General features: G+C 46.7%; 1 protein-coding gene across 1 annotated transcript in view; it reads right to left on the bottom strand.

Annotated features, from left to right (window-relative positions):
• The window catches only part of LOC135392813 (caspase-7-like), a 98,574-nt gene that overhangs the window by 53,992 nt on the left and 22,025 nt on the right, over positions 1-22,557 (bottom strand). The window contains exons 3-4 of the mRNA XM_064623524.1: positions 9,096-9,147; positions 1,153-1,297 (exon numbers count right to left, since the gene is read on the bottom strand). Of these exons, the coding sequence (XP_064479594.1) occupies positions 1,153-1,297; positions 9,096-9,147 (197 nt within the window). The remainder of the gene's footprint in view (positions 1-1,152; positions 1,298-9,095; positions 9,148-22,557) is intronic.

The raw sequence follows: 22,557 nt of genomic DNA, 5'->3' as shown, positions 1-22,557 counted from the left end.
TTCCGAAACTTTGCCATCCCGCAGCCCATTAAAATAGAGGTGACCTCCCTCCCCCGTCACGATGCCGGGCGTATTCCCATCTCCGCCCATGAACGTCAGCCGAAAACGGTACTATGACGTGTTCTTTGGGCTATATTTAGAGCGAGTTCACTGAGCAAAAAAGTCTTGCGCAACTGCAGGATTGCGCGGCCATGAAAGCATACTTGCTTATGAAAGTGAGCCTGTTTTTTGGGGCATAGTTTCTCGAAACGAGGACAGCGTTTCGGCACCGCAACTCTCACCCCGTGCATGATATTGAGGTGTGACCTCCACTTTGTTTTGTGTCCACAGCGGAGAAGCCAAACACGCGTAAGTACGTTGTCACGAACGGAAGGAATATTTTAATGACTTTTCTTGTCAATAGCGGGCATTCCGTGGCCAAACCTACACAAAATTCGGGAAGTGATTGTTGTGGAAACTCGCACCTCAAACTTGAATCTGAACTCAGGCCCATGAACTGCTCTTCGTCTGCTGTAATAAAGCCGCCGGGAAGAGAAATCGTGCGAAATGGGTCCAGTCGTGTTTATTGTCCTCGCCCTGCAGAAAGTACTTCTCAAACTGAATCTTGAGAGCCGGGATATGTCCTTTAATATAACTGAGGACTGCAGCAGCGTCACACGATTCTGCACTCTGCGCCACGACTGCGCGGTGCATCGTGAAGGCAGGGCGTCCGTGTATGTCACGATAGACGCAGACGCCGTGGTGTTTTGAGGGAGGGAGTGGACCTCAGGACATCGATTTTCGCCTTGTTGCGTGTCCAATAAGGCTTGAAAGCGAGTTTCTTGTGACGCCTCGAAAGCGTTGCATACCCTGCATGTAAGTGCGTTTATGAGAAACCTCCGCGTCTGCAGCCACGGGCTTCCTGGTAACGCAGAATAGCGAACACATCCGTCGCATTTTTTTTTAATTTTTGAATGTTTCACAGTTTCGGAACCACTGACTTAGCACACAGGAGTCCAAATGACTTAGCACACAAGATTAGACAAAATTCCGAATAGGACATCACTGCACTATGTCACTACGACAGCCTCCACATCGTTCTCTTTCTCATTTTTCACGACTCTGTAGACACATAATGTAAGAAAATATTTATGTTCCAAACACGTAACTCACAACTTTTATGATGGCACATATTCCACACTTTTTTCCTGCGTTCAGATTCTCCATCTTGTACCAGATGTCGTCATGAGAATAATGTTCGGGTATGCTGATGCCTCGCAACTTGACTTCTCCCTCGTCAGCGTACACAGGTGACAAGCTGCAGAGGAATAAAACATCGCAATTAAAATAATTTTCGACCAGAATGCATCGAAGCGAGTGTAGGTGTCACAAGCAGTTCGAAAGGCACACTTCGTGTTCACTAACACTTGTAGCAAAGTAAAACATTTCCCAAAGGTTACTATGCAATGAATCCTGCGCGTTTCTGACAAGTCAATACAAATTCAATTAATTCCCCAAATTCTAGTTGGTTTGAATGTAACTGCATGTGGAACTCTAGTGTTTCTGAGCTGCCTATTCGCAGAACGAGAAATGATGTGTCTTGTATGATATGCACAGAAAAACAGCCGCTCTTGAGAGGGAGACTCGTGTGTGCTCTGGAAGAGCTCCAGCCATTTCACGAGGGGAAACACCTTGCTTTTCAAGTCACCAGTAGAGACGATGATGCGAAACCATTCCCTCCATCAAATGAAAAAATAGCCGGAGCTGTTTGGCTGCACGTATAGCATATGTTTGTAGCTCAAACGTCGCCATGCCAGTACTGGACAGCTGTTTCGGCCTTGTTGGGCCTCATCAACAGTACGCAGGCCGGCAACGTTTGAGTGGTTGGCGTCAGAAGGTCATGTAACACGTGATTCCTCTCGTCAGGGTGAGATAACTCACTCACTGAAAGCCCAGTGCAAAGCCAGTGAAGTATAAAATAAAAAAAATAGAAGGAGCTCTTTGGCTGCACGTATAGCATATGTTTGTAGCTCAAACGTCGCCATGCCAGTACTGGACAGCTGTTTCGTCCTTGTTGGGCCTCATCAACAGTACGCAGGCAGGCAACGTTTGAGTGGATGGCGTCAGATGGTCATGTAACACGTGATTCCTCTCGTCAGGTGAGATAACTCACTCACTGAAAGCCCAGTGCAAAGCCAGTGAAGTATAAAACGAAAAAAAATAGAAGGAGCTCTTTGGCTGCACGTATAGCATATGTTTGTAGCTCAAACGTCGCCATGCCAGTACTGGACAGCTGTTTCGTCCTTGTTGGGCCTCATTAACAGTACGCAGGCAGGCAACGTTTGAGTGGATGGCGTCAGAAGGTCATGTAACACGTGATTCCTCTCGTCAGGGTGAGATAACTCACTCACTGAAAGCCCAGTGCAAAGCCAGTGAAGTATAAAATAAAAAAATAGGAGCTCTTTGGCTGCACGTATAGCATATGTTTGTAGCTCAAACGTCGCCATGCCAGTACTGGACAGCTGTTTCGTCCTTGTTGGGCCTCATCAACAGTACGCAGGCAGGCAACGTTTGAGTGGATCTTGGTGGAGGTTTAATGGCACAAAGGCAACAAAGGCCATAGAGCGCCAAAACTACGGTGAGTGCTACAAACGGACTTGTTTGTCGTGATGTCATACGTAAAGTACTTTCTTGCTGGATTGGAGCAATCGCGTCCCATCCGAATGTCTGTTGCTACTGTCTAGCCAGCAAGCACCACTGCACAAGTACGACGCAAATCGAGGAACACCTTCACTCAGAAACGCGCTCGACGGCTTCGTTTTATTTTCTTCGTGTCCTGTCCACAAAGAGTTGCACGGGCTTGCCCTCGCGTATACGTAAATGTATTCAACTTAGCTGCTCTCAAACAAGGGACGCGTTGCGCGACATTACCGATAAAGAAGCCGTTATGCAGCCCCCTTGGGTCGCTGTTTAGTTGAGGAGAGTTTGCGGGGATCAAATTAAAACGAACACTACGGCACATTGCTAGAGAGTCACATGTACCTCCAAGTCTGTGTGCGTGCGCGAACGATAAACCATTACAAAGGGAGCCTAAGGGTCATAGTATACCGACATACATTCCACCGTAACCGTAACCCTCGTATAGTATCCATGACATGACTTCAGAGCACACGACGTCTGTTTCATTCGCCTATCCGTATTCCAAACTGGCGAAGTTTTTTCTTGGACCGAAAACCGTTAAATATATTTTTCGGTTTCCCTCCTGAGCGAAAAAAACGTATACGGTTTCGATTCCGTTCCGGTTCGCACCAAAATAGCGGTTTTTTCGGTTTTCAGTTCCGGTTTTCGGTTCGTTCCGACACCCTGCTAAGGACTCACAGAATACATACAGGCTCCAATAGTTTAAGGGACAAAGTAAACAGGCAATTCACGAAAAAGCCAATGCGTGCCAGCGGGTTGAACATGAACCCTACTGCTACGGTAATCAAGGGGATCCAAAAACGAATGTAAAAAAGAAACAGCGGCGATTTTCCATTAAGCACGTTTTCCGGTCTAAGCCCGACTTTCGGTTGTCAACTTCTCGTCCATAATTCACTCTGGTATCCACTTCCGTTATTCAATGATCACCTAAACCCGACTTTCGGTTGTCTTCAGTACTCCGACAACTTGAGAAACTTATACACCTACAACTTGACTTCCTGTTCGACACTTTCAATTACTATATGTAGGTCATTTTAATGAACCTTTAATTAGCCTGAATTACTTTCAATTACCTTGTAATTATCCTTTGATTATCGAGGGTAAGCGCAGGCTACCTGACATAATTTTGCATGCTATTCAATTGACTATAATTACACGTACTTGATTTATTACTCTCAATTCCCTTATAACTGACGTTTAATTACCTTGAATTAAATTTAGTTAACCTGTTTATTGTTTTTGTCGTTAACCATTTTAGTAACCTGTAGTTACCTTTGGTAATCTTTAATTCCATTTAATCTTTCTCTTACTTACATATGTCTTATATTCATTGCATTTAAACTCACCTTTCTTGCTTTAATTGCCTTTCATTACCTCTAGTTACCTTCAGTTACTCATACCTCCTCGTCTTAATTACCTTCGACTACTTCAATTCTAAATCATGTACCTCCATTTAGATTCACCCTCTTATATCCCTTTACATGTCCACTTATACTTCTGACTCGCTGAGACTTCAGCATCTCATATGATGACACAAGCACACAAATACAGCCTTTTCCAGCTTGACACTTCTATAGTGCTAGCGCATCAAAAAGGATGAGACAAGAGGCACAAAACTCCTTCTGTCAAATGTGAATTCACAATCGTTTACCAGTTACCGTTATCGTGCGAAAGAGTTTTTGTCAGTCATTGAGGTCATGTTAAAGAGTATGGGTGTATGTCGGTTTTTCAACGAACAGAGATAAAAGGTTATTTCAAAACAAAAACAGCGAGGATGACATTTGACGGGTTTCTCATAAAGGGAGTTGGGGGGAAAATAGATGAATCAACGAAAACTTAATTGCTTTGACTTAAAGAATACAGAGGATCAACCTAAAATGTGAAGGAAGCGTGGGTTTATCGGTGCGACTGTCACCGCCTTTCATGTTGTGACGTCATCATTTCGTGTTTTTAACCTCCTCTTCTTTCTTTGACCGTACTCCTGGGAATATTTTGTCACATTGACGAGTTAGTAGTGGGGCCAGTATGGTCGCCCTTCTCTGTGTCTGTCTTGTTCGCTCCAAGTTAGTTGTAATCGTGTACTAACTGAACCATTCAGCAACATTAACTAGTGAATTGTTGACTTTGTCCCTCAGGCTCTTGGGGACTGTATGTGTTGTGTTTGTCCCTAGATAGAACTCACGACGGCTCATTTGCCGATGTGTTCTCAGCCGCCGCCATGCTTCGTGTACGAATGTGTCACTGAGAAAACATGCAAGAGTGACAAGAGCACGGCGCTGGCTTATCCAATAGCCTGAGCTTTAAATCGGCCGGGACCATACATTGCCTGGCTTACGTAACGCTAGACCCTGTGTTACACCTCTGTTAGTGATCTATGCGCAACTTTTACAGCCTGCTACACTGGGCCGGGTCACCCTTCACCAAGAGCGTTCGACATTTACGGCATCGTTGGCTACATTCAATGTAACGCCACCGGAACCTTTCACGTTCAAGACGCCGAATGAGTGGACCACTTGGAGGAATCGCTTTCTACGTTTCCGCGCTACCTCTGGCCTCAACGACAAGGCTAGGTTAAGCCAAGTAGATGCACTGATCTACATTATGGGTGAACAAGCGGAGGACATATACGCCACGCTAAAGCTTAGTCCCAAAGACGAACAGAAGTTCGACAAGGTGCTAGAAGCATTCCATGCCTACTTCGCTCCGTGCCGCAACATCATCTTTGAGCGTGCAAAGTACAACGGGATTTCGAATCTGTGCAGTTATTCGTGACTGTCTTGCATTCAATGGCAGACTTATGAAACTATAGGGCGCTGCGCGAAGAACTGATCCGGGACAGACTGGTTGCAGGCATTCGAGGCAAGAAAGTTTCGGAACAACTACAGCTCGACCCCGAACTCACTCTACAAGAGGCTACCGCAGCGGCTCGCCAGCGAGAAACTGTCCGGCTGCAGCAAGCTGAACTTCACAAAGGCAATGACGCTACAGTACATCGACTAACGACGCACAAAGTGTCAGCGGGGTCCGAATCAAGGAGACTGGCAACCAGGAAGATTCACGCAGGCACGACCCGTCCTTCTTCAAAGTCAGGTTCCCAAAAGCCCTGCCGGTGGTGCGGCCGTGACAGGCACGCAAGACAGGACTGCCACGCAAAAGACAAGATATGCTTCAAATACAAGAAGAATGGGCACTTCTCATCAGTTTGCCTTTCGGCTAAGCAGACCCAATCTGCCCCCGACTTACCTACTGCATTTCTAGGAGTTGTAGCTCATGGTGGAGCATCGAAATGGCAAGTCTCAGTCCTTGTTGTCACTGCGTGAATTTCACCTTATCCCTTCTGTCGAACATTCAATCGGAATACTCAAAAGTGCAAAGGTCCTCAGTAAACTCGACGCAAGCTCGGTTTTTTGGCAGGTACTGCTAAGCGAAGAAAGCAAACACTTGACGGTGTTCATACCTTCGTTTGGGTGGTATATCTTCAACAGATACCCCCCCCCCCCCCCCCGACGATATTCCTTCGGGATATCGTCCCCGCCAGAGGTGTCGTCCCCGCCGGTAGCTCAGTCGGTAACGTGTTGGCTTGCTGAGCGTAAGGTCGCAGGTTCAATTCTTGTTGAGTAGGGCAGCAATTGGGGAAGGTAGACTCTGCTTCCAGTACCGTGTGTCGGATGTGCACGTCAAAAGAACCCAATGTGAAAACAAGCGTTTTGAATGGGTGCCGACACAAACACCCTTTTGTAGGATGTGCAGAACGACCTCTAAAGATGCTCACTCCCTTTTCACACCCTTAGTGTAAGTGTATTCAGTGTATATTAGTGTATTTTACGTGTAAATCAACACCCTAAAATGGAAACACACCCCGCGGGAGGTGCTCACTCAACGCGTGTGGGTAGTAATTCAATTATACCTACAGATTCCAGTTTTAGTGTAAATCAGCACCGTCAAAAAATGGCGTAAGTTGTGATTTGTTTCTATGGCGGTCGTATTATGCATATTAGCCAAAGTAAATGCATAGCGTGAAAACGTTCCCCAATATGGCAATTCGAAACTGGTGCCATATTGGACCAAATTAGCGTCTGACATACAGATATACGTTTGGATAAGGATATACGAGCTTAAAGTTAGTGGTAGGTTTTCACATAAATGGGTTAATGAACCAAAAGCTCATTTAGAAAGGCAGTGACATTTCCTTTCTCAGAGAAAACGAATATAATATACATCGAACATGAATACGGCACAGAACGCACACAGACAAGGACGACATACATGGAACCTTTCCGTCCCAAAGCCGAAAGCCCGAACAGCTGAAAGTCCCAGCGTGAACAAGAGCAATTCGTCCCAATAAATCAGCCGCTAGATGAACGCTTCCCTGTGTTGTCCTTGTCCAAGTGCCCGATGTGGCTTTTACAGCTCATTTGCGTTACCGCTTGAGACAAGTTGACTCTCCCAGATACGGTCACTGCGGTGCTCTAGAGCAGTGGTTCATAATGTGTGGTCCCCGGACCCGCGGGGGTCCCTGAGAGTGTTCGCGGGGGTTGGTGTCGATCGCAGACAGCAAGAAGACCATCTAGGCCAGTGCTGGTCACGCCATCTCTGAAGAAGATAATATATATATATGACGATATATGAGAAGGCAGAAATATACTGCCTTCCCTTGTGTTTGTTTGTTTTTCCTTCTTTATTTCTTCACGTCTCTTGCCTGTATCTACCGAACTTAACAGAGGTCCTCGAATGAATTCTCAGTGGTTTTGGGCGATCCGACACAATGAGAAGTTTGGGAGACGCAGCTCTAGAGGATCTCGAGCACGTTCTTTTTCATTGCCCACAGCCCTGCTACATTGCTACCACAACATTGTTACCAGCGTTCCTGAACAGCACTGTCGGGTCTCTGAATCACCTGAACTCTCGCTCCCTCCCTCTTACAAAATTGCTTGGCCCCTGGCCAAATACAGCCCACCAACGCTCTGCCCTCAAAGCTCTTGCGTCATTTTTTGACACAGTCGGACTGCGATCTTTATTGTGATGGCGCGCATTATTTCAATCCCCTCATCACTACCAGGGATTGGGAAACTCCCCATTCCTCACCTTAAAAGTAAAGGTGTTGTTGTTCTGCAAAGTAGACACCCCTGCTCGCTTTCAAGTGAAAACGAAGGTGAGGTGTCTCAGTTTAATTTGCACACATGCACAAAACACTGAAGTAATCAAAATATCATATGCGTTTCTTACAGGCTATGAGGGAAAACTAAGACTCGGCGTACAGGACATTCATTTACTATGTACGCCAAAGATAAACATTTTGCTCAATTGCACCCTTTTCGCACCAGTAGCAGTACATGCATCCGCAAGGTCGATCTCTGTAAATATTACACCCATCCAACAACCACCATGCAAACTTTTTCCCGCACAGGGTGTAACGTTTAGACCCAAATTACACCGCATTTGCACCGAACAGGGTGTTGAGAATTTGAGAGTGATCATGTATCACTTTGTACATCATACCTAGTCATGTACATTGCTAATTTGTAGGTGATCACTTGGATTCTTATCTTGTGTATTCATTGACGTTTCATACTGCACAGGACCGCAATTTACTATGCCTAGGATTTTTGCACCGTGCCATGCGTCAGCTATTCTTAACATGTTGGTAGATCAGTTCAGTGTTCAGTGTTTAGATCAGGTTCAGTGTTCAAGAACTCAGGTTTAGTAAAGTATTTGTTCCCTTAACACAGAATCTCGGTGAAAACAGGGGAAGTAAAGTCCGATAAGAAATGTCGACAAAAAGCAACACTGAAGCTTTCTTAGTTTAATATATACAAGATTTCGCGTGGGGGACCACTCTTCATCAGGTACAAGGTGTAAAGTTCGCGTATACAAGTATATAAATATATATATACAGAGAGAGAGAAAGTTTACAATAAGCAGACCCCACAAAAAATGGGGGGAGGTACATACTGAAAAACAAAACAGATACAACTGGAAAGCTACCAGTTTCTCACTACATGAATGTTGGTGATTGTGGGGACGCAATTGTGCTACATTCCCTTAACACAAGAAAGCTAAACCACCGCTACGTGTATTAGTTGTCATACGCAGAAAATAAATTAGTAAAATGCACTTGCGCCCTTATCATACGACACGACTGCTAAAAAGATCAGTCCCTCACAGCGGGTGGTGGGACAGCATCACTTACTGATATAACTGTCCAGACAGCGCACGTCGTTGACAAATTTTGGGAAATGAATGTACGATTGCGTGTTTCGACTTGTATTTTCGTGGCGGAGCAGCATTTGTGCCTAGCGTCATGTCGACTACTGCTAGGGCTTACTGTGCCCCTACAACAGCTTACTTGCCCTTTCGTTAACTTGGCGCTCTTGCTTCGTTAAAACGTTGTTCTGGGTTAATTGATCTTCACTCACCTTTCGGGACGGCTTCCTCTTTCTCCTCTGGGAATTTCGTCCGCATGACATTCTGCAACCGTTGTAATACAAATGATTACCAAATGGACACGATATACTGCGTGATATAATATCATAAACATGAAACCTCATTTCCTTTGGACCCTATCTGCACCTAACAGTGTCTCGCTGGCTTAGGTCGGTGTTCGGTAATTTCAAATCCGACCATTTCGTCTTTTGCTTTGCGTTTTTTTTTTATTAACAGTAGTATGACTCACAATTCCAATAAGTACACACTTTCTGTTCCCAATCATCCATAATTAAAATTGATGGAGGTTTGTCCGCCGGTGCGTCTTCAAAACACCGCCACGACGGCAGGCAGGTCGCTCGGAAATTCAACGCCACCATAACCTCACCGAAGTCCTGTTTGCTACTCCGCGCGCCAGTGGAGACCGACCACCTCAACCGTCTTTTCTTCAGTAAAATTAATATATTTCTTGAAACTATTCACTGGCCAAAACTGATTATGCATAATATTAAATGATGATTTGATTAGCTGGAGCTGGTTGTGTCCGCCTCGCTCCAGAGATGGTCTTCATATGCCCATTCACTTTACCTCCAAAGGAAACTGGAAGACCACTGCGACCTTATTTTCTTGCTATTCTTATTTTGTAGGTAATTGCTGGTTCCATACTGAGGCCAATGAAGTATGCAGTATTTCTAACATTGTCGAAACGAATTCTGTCGTGAGGCTTTGAAAGAATAGAATCACAACGAGGGCAATGCTCTATAATAAACTTAATGCATTGAGGAACAAACTAAAAACGTTTAAAAGAGCTGGCGTATTGTGGGGCAACCTTGGCTGATATCTGAATAATCCAACAGGAAAGAAGCGAACGACATAAGACTGACGTCAACAATGAACTTCTGAAGCAGAAAACACGTCATCAGAAGAGGAGATGACAAATCTGAAACCAAAAAGAAGGAGCGACGTGAGACACAGTGATGGGACGATGCACCAAAATGGCATATCTACGAAGAGCTCAACGTGTCCACGACGCTGAGCGCAATAACAACACAGCTATGCACTAACGCTATGTGACTTTCGTAAATGTAAGTTGCGAAACGACGCCTTCGATAGAGTCTATGGCAACCGTACACGCGTGTATGCGAGATATACGGTAACATTCGCCGCTGCTTCGCAGTCAAGTTGGGCAAGTTTCTCTTCTGGAAAAGGCTTACATATTACATAGAGGAGTTTGCGAGATTGGAACTGCCTCTGAAGCTAAGGAAGCCCAGCAAGAGTAACCCAATGATGACGTCACCCAGTCACACGAATGGAATTGCAGCGCTGGCGATTGTCTCCGACGTCGTCTGCTTCGTCTTCGCATACTAAGTGAAAATTGAACGGTAAATACGCCGACCTTCGCCTACTAGTGTGAGCTCTGAGGCGACCATGTCGCGTTGAGCACATGTTACGCTCCTGGCTGTACGAGAACGTCCGACGCTAAACAGAGACACACTGCACAAGCCGATCACAGATTCCTGCGACCAGCAGACGCCGTTCCTCCCGCACCGGTCGGTTGCCAAGAGCCGTACAGCCACTCTCTGACTGGATTTGTTCTTGCCAAAGGCCGCCACTGATTGGCCTTGTTCAAGTGACGTTTTCTCCTATTTCCAGAGCGGTAATGCCGGAATATTCTCAATATATGCCTGCTCTTCCTATGTGTTACATAAACCTGCACAGGAACAACTCCAGTAACCCGCGTCGGATTTTTCGGCGTTATTGTCACTGACGAACGTGAAGTAAAGAGGCACTATCGTTTCGGAATCTACTGCGACGGATGTAACAGTCACTTTAAGCAATTTCCGGTGGGTGCTTTCCCGGGCACCACGGAGACTCTACCCCCTGTGCCTCCAGGGACGTCTGTAAGAAACTGGGTGTCTCGCCATTAATGAGACCTGTCTATACCTGTAGCTCAGCACACTTTTTGGCTCTCTGCCCATGAGGAGCTGAAATACGGTTCCGTATTATTACTTGCATCCGAAACTATATTTCACTTGTTTTTACTGAGCACCACCACTGACGGGAAACTGAAGTGGATTAGATCGGAACGGATATTCTCTAGCGACTTGCCAACCTAATGAGGCTCCGATTTTGTGGTCAGTTTTGTCGACGCTACCTGGATTTAGAGGGTTAGATAGGAGGGATGCAGAACAGCAGAACTGATCGGCTACTGGACCCGCTTGATGGAACATACAGGGTGTTTCAACTAAGAGTGAACCCCTATTTATTATAGAAATGTACTTTGAGATAAAGATTAGAAAGCTCTGCGTCATACTTGTGAAAGTTTTTGCCGCCTAAACAGGTGGTTTCCATCAATGTATCTCATTAATTTGTCTAATTAGCTTAATTAAACTAAAAAATCTCAATGAAACTTTTTTGCGCCAATTAGAAAGCTCCTGCCACAACACCCAATTTCAGTCACAATTACAGAGTCTTTCACGATCTTCCCATAAAATTTTGACACCCGATAACACGTAAAAACTGCCTGAATAACCGTCGCTCGTCAAGGGGCCTCGTCCGGAGAAATTACCCTGAAGCCAGGTCCAATCCGTTATGCTTTATGACTGGGAAGTAAAACCCGAGACAAGGACAGCAGGCAAATGCTCTCCTTGCCTTGGGTCTTACGCACCACGAGCTTGTCATCGCAATTCGCTTCTGTCGATCATGCTTTATGACTTCGCTGACTATCAGTTACTCATGGCTGCAAAGAGATAAGCTTGTGAAGGCCAAATAAGTGATTTCATCCGGTCCCCGCCCTCCCTTTTTTCTTCTGTTTTCTCATGCTGTTTCCATGCGCAGTGGGAGTGTCTTTGGGCAGAGACGATAGTCCCGGCGCTGCGAAATCCGAAAGCGCGCTTGCAGAGATGACAAGGTTTCGGATGTCGAATATTTGTGGAAAGATTGTGAAAGATACTGTAATTGTGACTGAAATGGGGTGTTGTGACCATGGCCTTTCTAATTAGCGCAAAAAAGTTGCCTTTCCTTGAGAATTTTTTTTGCTTCATTTAAGCTACTTAGATAAGTTAATGAGGTGCACTGATGGAAACCACCTGCTCGTGCGGCAAAAAACACAGGTATGACGCAGGAACTTTCTAATTTTGATCTCAAGTACATTCTATACTAATTAAGGGTCACTCTTAAGTGAAACACCATGTATAGTCAGTGCTATGTTTTAATTATGAAACATAACAGAAACCATGAACGGGAAATGATGTGCATACGGATAAAAGTCTGCCATACACTGCAAGCTTTTAGGCATACGCAGGGCCATTCTTCCTATTTCCTACCGATCTTTGTCTATACTAGGCCTTACAGAACACACTTTTTTTCACGTAAACATCGATGGTGAAGCGTAGTCTCAAGGCAAATTACAAGATAACTACAAGATCATATGCACTTACGGATAAAAATATATGTGATTTATGAAACAATGTTGTCACAAAATTCTCACTTCGCCGTTCGAAGCTACGGCGACATTTTTTGCGAAAATTCTGGAGTCATGGTGGTCTCCATGAAAAAAAGCAGCGAAGGAAAAACGTTAAAGTTTGATTGGCATGTCGAGACACTTTTTTAGGCCTCTCTTAGTGGGAAAGTTCCCTTTAAATATACGACAATGGGGGCCCCATTTTTACAGAGCTTTCAGACATCCTCTGGGAACTGCACCATCACGCACTATATCCCGTCAACATGGCAAAGGGTCGTCAAGATGGAACTGCGAGTTCACTTGCAATTGACGATGATGTGTTTCACGATTATTTCAGGCATCGGAGCAGGAAGTACGTGTGCTTTCATGACACAGCACGAATAAGACGTCTTTACCAAAGATGACTTAGTAAAGCACAGTAAATTATGCGTCTTATACCTTGATTGACGTGGGGGATCCGTCATATTGTTCGCTAAACGTTATCGGGAGGCACCGGCACAACTTATGAGGACACATCAGGAACGCAGAGTGCATATATATGATTTGGAAATACCTATCCCAAAGAATAAAGCACCTTGTGTAACGGAAACAGCCAACGCCTTCCGCGTTTTGTTATTTATTTCACTCCACGCGAACGAAAATCCACAACCGTCCTTAACCCCAAAAGCGTGGGAGAGGGATAGAAGAGAATGAGAAAGTGAAAGCATCGGCAGCGTCACAGGTCACCAAGGGAGATTAAAAAAAGCAAAGCAAAAAGCTACTCTGCTGTCGCCCAACGATAGGGCCAACGCTGGAAGTCACGTGAGTTTTTCCCAACCATAGAAATATACTACACTTTCTTCCCCTGGCGTCGGCACTCCGCAGTGCAGTTGTGGGCGTCGACAGGTTCAGAAGTCCTTGCGTGGGTCTGCCTTGGGTGAAAGCTGCGCGAACGAGCGGCGGCGAAAGAAGGCTGCGAGATGGCGCGCCAAACTCAATCGGAGTGACTCGAAAGGCTCGTTCGGCTGCAAATGCTGTCTTGAGCTAGCTTTGTGTAGGGTCGTGTGAAAGGTTGTGTGCGTTTGTGACGGTCTGTATAGCGTTGTGAAGGAGTTCGCAAATAGTTTTTAAGTTTTAATGCTAACGCTTTTGCTTCGGATCCACCGATGGATCAACCATGTTATTTTTCTTTTCTTTTTGTACGAATTTTTAGGTCTGAAGGATGCTATGGTCTTTGCTAACATATCAAGTCTGTAGGTTGATATCGACTGATCGGTTGTCGAATATTTGTCGGTTTATCAATTTTAGATATGAGTTATGAACCTGCCCATTTTTTGCCATTTCTCTCCAGTTTGAACCGCTGAAAAGGGAGGAGGAAGGTCTCATTATTCCCCACAATCCTAAACACTACTTTTTTGTCGTGATTCGAAGTGGAATCTGAACTTTTCAAGGGCGGCTCTAAGGAAGTGTCATAGGCTACTCGAAGCAGGTATATTCTGCACTCAATGCTCATTATTTCGAATACACTCGCAATGCAACGCAGGGAGAACAGAACGTTCGCGCTATTTCGCTATATGCCCTAGTTGTGAGGTGCGTGTAATGAGGAGTTTCACGTCAAAATGACGAATGGATAAGCCGTAATGACAAGATATCATCTGCCAATGGAGATGACGTATGGATTTTTTTTTAATATGTCTCGCTAGGAACCGGATTTTTTGCATTAATAGCATTGTGGAACACATAATACAAGAGATGGAGTTCAAAGTCACATAACAGTGCTATTATAACCGTCCCAGCACTGTTCTAGCTTCTGTTGCGCACGGATCTGAAATCTGATCTACGCTGCTCTTCTCGCAGCTGCTACAGCTTCCTGCGGTGACTTCGTAGCCGCTTTGTAAAGTTTCGTTTGTCGAGAGTTGTGTATAATTTGTGCGTTTGGTCATGTTGACTGGCCGATTCTGTTCCTGTTACCATGCATGGCGATATTACCGAAAGCTTCGGCCGCAGAATAGAGGGCCCTGCACATACCGACATTTCCGGGCCCGACCCGGTCCGGGCGCATCGAAGAATGGCACGGCCCGGGCAGAGACCGTCATGTTCTCATTCGGCACGGCCCGATGGCCCAGTGAATAGAGTCATGCTCGGGCCGATGACTCAGCGCGTAGATCCCAGCCTACTATTTCGAACCGTGACGTACGTGTTTCTATAGCGCTTATCAAACAAATTTAAACGTAAATGTATAAGAAGAGAAGACACAGCCGCAGATATACCAGAACTGTCAGTTTAACATCAGAACAGTACGAGACCAAATCAAATGCGTGCTTGCTCGCGCTAAGCACGGATGTCGCTTTCTATCGCTCAAGCTGTAAACTAGGCTTAGTTCTGAAATATTCCTACTGCACCGTTAACGCGTTCCTTCGGTCCACCCTTGACCTGCGGATTCTTCAGCCTCCTATGAAGCGCAGGCGAGACACCCCGCGACCCAGTCAACACCGACTGTTGGTGGGACGTAGAATCTACATTGTCTAATGTTGACTAATGTTGAACAATGTTGAATGTAGAATCATACCACTGAATCAACGCTGTTTCAAGAGTACCTGGTCAATGGTGAATTGTGAACGTAAAGCAAAACGTTGATTTTCCATGAGCCACTCAACTGTAGATATACGGAGCAAATATTTTCGCTGATTCTACATTGTACCTTCAACATATTGTCAACCTTTATCAGGAGTGGAAACGTCGTTGCTTCTTCAGTGCGCATCCAGTTGTTTCTCATTGTATTTTATTCCTACATTCTATTCTGCCGTTGGCGTGTAGAGTAAGACCTGTAAGACGTGGTATTTTTATCACACATGCTGTTATTAATAATAATATTTATTTATTTTATACCCTCATAGCCATAAATTTTTTAACCATATTTGTAAACGACTCGTCACCAATCGCACGTATTCAGTGAACAATGACAAAAACATATTTTTCCTTTTCCACGCCATATAATGATCGGTCACGGAGGTAGAGGAATATAACAAGAAATCAATTTCCCAACAAGCGCGAGCCGAGCGCAACCACGTCTGCCTCATCGCCATCGCCATTCTCCAACCGCCGTTTCAAACAGTCTATGCTGGCGAGTGGTGAGGCACATCGGATCGCGTCGCCGTGGCAGTTGGGCAGGATGGACATTGCATTTTGTCACACGGAAAGGTCTTTAGAGCTTCAGCATCATGCGTATTTTGTTGTGCCATCTCTGGAGCATCGAGGCAGTACTGGCCAATGCGGTGAACAACTATGTTGAGCGTAACAGCGAATGCCATAGTGCGCGAGAGGCAGCTTCCTTTGTTCTCCGGCTTTCAAGTTTCACGGGTGAGTGTTCTTTCTTCCTTTTGCCTTATTTAAGATTTGTGCATTCTTGTTTTCTCAACGATCACATGTGGTAGAGGTGTGGAGCACACATATTAGTATCCGAAGAAAGCAGCCTTATTTGTTTGCGTTTTCCTTGCCTGCAGAATCTGGTTGCATATCACTGACGAATTTATGCGAACTGTGGGACTGTGTGTGATGTGCGTGTGTGATATGTAGTTTGGTGTATCCGGGTGGTTATTAAATATATTCTGATGAGATTCTACTGGGGTAACGTTTAATGCTCTCTGTGTTTAGTACGATATGGTTGCAGAAATGCCGTCCCAGTGTCGACGTCAGTCTGCAACGGAGCTTTACTCCATTGTTGAAGTCGCGCGTTCAGACAGCACGTAACGCAGTTTTTTCAGATGTTACAAGTTGTAAAATGCAGATATATTTCTTCAGATCTCTTCGATTCATATGTGCTATTTTATAGGAGCTTGTGATATCAGGAACTGGGTGTGATGAAAGCAGCGGTGGCCTATTCTATGAACAGTCTGGTAAGTATAGATAAGTTTGGCAAAGGAAATGAGTTACGTTTTTACATCTGACCGCGCTGTTCTCCAAGGTTCCTTGTTTTTTGTATAACCGTTAACCTGGTTTTTCAGTGAGCTAGTGTCGCTTTTGTAGTTTTTTATTAACTAATAGCTTCAGTGACAGTTGTCAGAAGGCTTGAACTGCGTCTGATTTCGTCCATTGACAGCCTCACACATGTGTAATGGACCTGGTGTCTCTACAACAATGAAGAGCAGGGCATAAACCAGAAGACGAAGACATCTCTTGGACCTGCCAGTGATGAAGCTGCCTCGGCATCACACCATCTATACTCCGAAAGGAGCTGCGGTAAGACACTGTCATGCATGTGTTCCTACTCGTTGCAGAGTGTCTGTTTTTGACCTCTGTTTAGGGCAGTGTTTGAGCTGGCGTCCCACTAGATGGAATGACAATGTGCTATTGGTTATCTTTCAGGGATGACCGTTCCGAAGAGGCATAGCGACCATTCATGTGATTATTATTACTATGACCATTATCAGTTATTATCTTTTTTGTGCATGTTTCACTAATTGATCAAAGATATTAATAAACGAGCACATAAACGGTCATGCCCCTCATTATCTTATTGAATACTCACTATTACACATTTGTACTATTGTGTTTGGACAAAATTAGGTTTGCGGATACCTGCGCTTTTTGCCAGCAGAAGTGGAGCACTAAAGTCGCATAGTAGGAAAAAGTAGCAATAGACAACGTAGAATAAACAGTAATTCACAACATTTCATGAACGTTCTATCAACGTAGAAAAAACGATAGTTAACGTAGAAATAGGGTTATAAAATTATAGTTGATTCTACGTGTTTTTGACCGGACGTTTTCTACGTAGAATCTACGTTGCACGCTATCGCAGATTCTACAATGGCGTTGTAGATTTGCAATGTTATTTCAACGTTGATTCTACATTTCGTGGTTGACTGGGGAGCTACGGCAAGGCAGGTAAGAGACTTATGGAGATCCAGAAGTCGATCCCCTGTTAGGCGTCATCCCCCTGTAAGTCCAACTTGTGCAAATCCACCTGCTGCAAGTTCGCTCGGCGCAACTTGTACTGATTGTCAGATGGCAGAGGCAAGTGGTTCTCTTAATCCTGAGTTTTCGCACCATGACTGGTCGGAGACCACGATCCCGTACAACCCCGGGAAGATGATGCGACGGCGCACCGCTTTACGTTGGTCACATGTAGAAAGAATCGGCCAAAAGGAATACCCGTGCTGTCCAAACCCGTCGACGTCAGCCGTTCCTTCTGGAAAGTAAGCCCAAACGATGTGGCTAGAGACGTCTGAACTGCTGCGCAAGAGGCAATCCCCCACCATCGCATCGCATAATCAAGGATGGCAGCTTGTGTGTTTTTGTGAAGTCTGAGGGAGCTGTATCGAACCTTTTGGCGCTTCAGCTTGTAGCGGGGATTGCGGTATCTGTCTCAATCCCGTCTTCCTACGTGACGAATATGGGGAAGATCTGTGATGTCCCTCTCGACTATGACAACGCCGACCTTGCCTTATACCTGGAGCAAGAAGGCGTCATCTCTGCTCGCCGGCAGTCCGTCATGTTTAGCAAGAAGACGGTATCCACAGTTACATTCCTATTCGGAGCGTTATCCTTACGTTTAACCCCACCCTGAAGCTTCCCGACAAGGTGCACTTGGGATTTGGCGCACATGACGTTTACGAATACGTGGATGGCCCAGTCCAATGCTATAACTGCCAGCGTTTCGGTCATTTCGCGCGCAATTGTCGCTGGCCCACACGATGCAAGATCTGCTCAGGTTCGCACACCCTTCTGGATTGTACTGCGCGGCGTGAGCCAAAGTGCTCAAACTGTGATGGATCACATACGGCCTCACATTCTCGGTGTCCTTGGAAGAGATCGGCGATCCAGCGCTTCCAGGCGGGTGTACTCCCCAGCGTAGGCCGTCCTGTGGTCAGCAGTAGCAACGATGACCCGGTTGCAGCAGCGCTGTGTAAACAGCAAACGACTGCTGCGGTGCAGCGGCGCAAGAGAAAACCTACCCCAGGTCAGACTCAGCGGTCTCTGCACCGCAAACTAGAGCCCATGCTGGAGCTGGATGCTCGGACTCCTTTCCCGTCGTCGTCTCCTTTGCGCGAGTCCTATGCTGCGGTCGCAGAGCGGGCCGCGGTACCCCAGATGTGTACACGTAGGAGCCGAGTGACGCCGGCCCAGCTACAACAACCAAGCCGAATGGCAACGAGTCGTGATGACTCGACAGCGGTGCTACTTCCCTTGGTCATAACGGTTCTAAAGAGACTTTTGGCAGCTTTTCCGGGTGCTGCGGGTCTCCCAGAGGTGCAGGCCGTGCTTGCGACTGAAAGGCTGCTGACAGCGAGGCATAGGACATCTGTATAGGCGGGCTACTCTCCTTCTATGGAATGCGCGTGGTCTGCGCACGAAGCTACCGGACCTCAAGTTGTTTCTGTTGAAATATCAGACTCCCTTTATGGCCATCAGGGAAGCATGTGTGAAGTCGGACTTTCGTCTTAGTGGCTACAATGTTTTTGGTCAACCCGGGGTGTCAGTGTGGAGAACAGTGCTCTGTGTGCGGTGATATTTGACTGCAACGCAGATACACCCGGTGGGGCCACTAACGTTCGACCTTGTGCATTGCAGAGTTCAGCTGTCTGTCAGCTGTTCATTGTCTGTTCTTAGTAGGTATGCCCCGCCGTCAGGCCCGGTGACAATGCATGACTTGCGGTCGGCTCTTGGTGGATTGGGTGATCCCCAGCCTGTAGTTGGGGAGATAAACGCGCACCATCCCATGTGGGGAAGCCGTTATCGCGATGGTATGGCAAGGGGTGGTGCGACGTCATTGAACATCTTGACCTCTGTGTCTTGAATGATGGGTCTCCAACATTCCTGCGTCGAGACTTCTCGACGGCCGCACAAGACGTGTCGCTCTGCTCCAGAGATGTTTTTCCACATGTCACTTGGAGTACGGATTTGGATGGCAGAGGCAGCGACATCTCCCCATATTCCTTTCGTATTCCAGGTATGCTCCCGGTGCAGGCCACAGGATCGCTCGGTTGACCAATTGACAGTCTTTCGCAACCTGAGCAAGAAAGATGCGCAGGTGGGAATGTCAGCAGACGAAATTACTGATCTCATTGTGCGGTGCCTAACGTCGCCCGCCATGGCTGCTAAGGTCGCTGCTGCTCATGCAGGTACTGATCCAGTGGTGGAGCTTTGGCGTGCTTATAGGAGACGGGCGGAGCGAAAGGCTCGGCAATCTGGCCAACTCATGGATGTTCAGGATGCACGTCGTGCGAACGTAACGGTACAAAAGGCCCTGAAGGCCGTGGATGTACGTAGATGGCGTCAGTTCTGTGCGTCTCTGACCCCTTTTACCAGTACTGGGACGGTATGGCGCGTTGCTCAAAGTTTCAGGGAGGTTCCTCCAGCGAAGAATCCCCCCCCCCCCTACGATCTCTGTCTCTCTCGAGAAGGAAGTCGCATGCCAATTTTGCAAGACCATAGCAGCGAGTTCCGAGGCAGCGAAATGTTCAGGCTTGCAGGAACACGTTTTGCAGCTACAGCGCGCTATTAACCAAGCTCCTCCATCATCTGACCCCGACATGGATGCAGACTTCCCGTTTGCAGAGATCAAGACGGATGCGTTTTCTTGGAAGAAGTCGTCACCTGGTCCGGACTTGGTCACCTATGCTACGCTCCGTAACCTGAATGACACCTGCCTTTTGATCCTCTTAGAGATCTACAACAAATCATGGAGGGATGGACAAGTCTCTGCTCAGTGGAAGGAGGCGCTAGTGGTCCCCATACTGAAACCGGGAAAACAGCCCTTCGATCTGACGTCTTTTCGACATGTCAGCCTTACCAGCTGCCTAGGCAAAGTCCTAGAGCGCATGGTGTTGCACAGGCTTGAGAGAAGATCTGTTTCATCAGATCAGATCTGAAGATCAGAGAGAAGAAGGCATCGTAGTTCTATGGAGGGAGTCGTTGATGGATTTCGTCTCTGCTGTTGAGGAAGCGAAAGCCCGGAGCAAATCGTGATGGCTATCTTCATGGACGTCAAGCGGGCGTATAACACCGTAAGTCACCCCGGTGTTCTTCATGCGTTGCTCCGGTCTCAAGTGCCTGCGAAAGCGCTTGCATGGATATTCGACTTCCTGAGCCAAAGGAAATTATTTGACAGAAGAGGCGAGGGTGGCACAGAGAAGACCGCTGTACTGCAGGGTGTCCCTAAATGAAGTGTCCCAAGCCTGTTATTATTAAATGTTAAAGGAAGGAAAGTTAGGTAGCAAGCGAGCTAGTGGTGACGATCCATGACTTGAAAACCCGAGACGAGGTAGGGACGATAACAGACTTTGAGACCGTGTTTGTGTTTGTCTGTTATCGTCCCTGCCTCGTCTCTGGTTTTCAAGTCATGGGTACTAAATATTGTCATGGTTGACCTCAAGGAATGTACCGAGTAGAGTAAATCTCTCCATATATACGGACGATGTGTGTGTTTGCATGTGTGTGCATCCGCGGCTCGTTGGCCCCTGTGGTAGTTAGTATCCTGACGTTGCTCAAGGTTCTCGGCGAACAGGCCTACTGTGGGTCCCCGGCCACACTGGCATTCAGGGTAACGAAGAGGCATATTCGGCGGCGGCTGCGGCCCACCGTATCTGCAAAGCCATCCCCATTATCCTCTCCAACGGAGACAGGCGCTTCTATTTGTCTGCGTTGGTGTTACCCTTGGCCCGCCAGCAATGGCCCCCATGACATTACTCAATGGTCTCTCCTCCATGCAGTGGGCCCGTCATGATCATTTAGGATGCCAGGTGGCTTCCCTCGCAGCTTTATGACACTCCTGCGCCGTCTACGACTCAACGTCCCTTCACCCCTGTGTTCCGTGTTAAGCTGGATTACAGTAACATGGCACTGTGCCTAGCTTGCCACACCCCAGTTACGACCATCCATATCATCGAGGACTGCGACCGGTAGACGTGTGAACGCCGGGTGCTTCGACGCCAACACTTCTTGACCATAGGCCATTCAGCTTGTCCAAAGTACTTGGCCCATGGAACTCCCCTGCGCATCAGTGCCGGGCTCTTCGCTCTCTTTTTGCTTACATTCAAGCCACTTTCACCATAATTCATCCTCTCATATTAACCACTGTGAAGTGAGGTAGGGTCCTGTTGGTACCACGGGGAAAGATCCCATGTCATCACCACTTCTTCATTTATTGTTGTTGACAAATCCAGAACGCACACGGGGAAGCGCGTTACCGTTACACTACAAGTTTTTACGGGGTAGAGGATGCTGTCGACAAACTCCTTCCAGTCTTTACCCCTCTCGCCAAGTTTTGCGAACGTGTTCGTGAAGTACGTGACGAGTCAGAAACAATGTAAATGGCTTTGAGGATGTTACACAGGATCGAATGATGCACATAATGCGGTATCCCTTGCTTGTTTTTGCAAATATATGGACAGGAAGAACGCAAGCACGCGATGATCTCGACTAATTGTCTGCAATTAGCTGAGGGACCCCGTCAGTCCTGACTCTCGGAAACATGTTTGTCGTCTCGGCCCTCTGTGCTGGCGTCTTTTGCCGACCCAGGTCGGGGACGCGGGCCCGTGCAGGACTCCAGCAGAATACGCATATGACATGCGCCCCGGCGAGGTGTATCGCTACGCGTCACAGCCAAGTCGGAGCTCCCCCCGTACTGCGTTGACTGGACAAACTATTGCGGAAGGGAGCAGTTCCCGCAAATTTCCTTCGACAATTCGATGCGCTGGGGGTGACGTGCCCTTGACTTTTTTCCACGTTTCGGAGGAAGGAAAGAGGAACCTCGAAATTGGCACGTTTATACACGTTTTAATTACAAACGGCGAAACGGGGAAATTTCGTTCCTTTTGCACTATTTTATGGATGACGGACTCTTTCATATCGCGAAGAGTGCCCGCTCAAGGTAAACAGCAACTTGTATTCACCTGCTCTAGTGGAACAGATTTGGAACAGAACAGTGGAACAGAACAAAACAGGGGCTTAGACCGAACACACTAGAACTTGAATATTTCTTTTTTGGAGAAAATCGTGTTAAAGGGGCT

This window comes from Ornithodoros turicata, chromosome 1 (genome assembly GCF_037126465.1).
Source record: "Ornithodoros turicata isolate Travis chromosome 1, ASM3712646v1, whole genome shotgun sequence".
Classification (NCBI taxonomy): domain Eukaryota; kingdom Metazoa; phylum Arthropoda; class Arachnida; order Ixodida; family Argasidae; genus Ornithodoros; species Ornithodoros turicata.
Note: the sequence above shows the minus strand (reverse complement) of the source record. Positions and strands in the feature narration are given on the sequence as shown.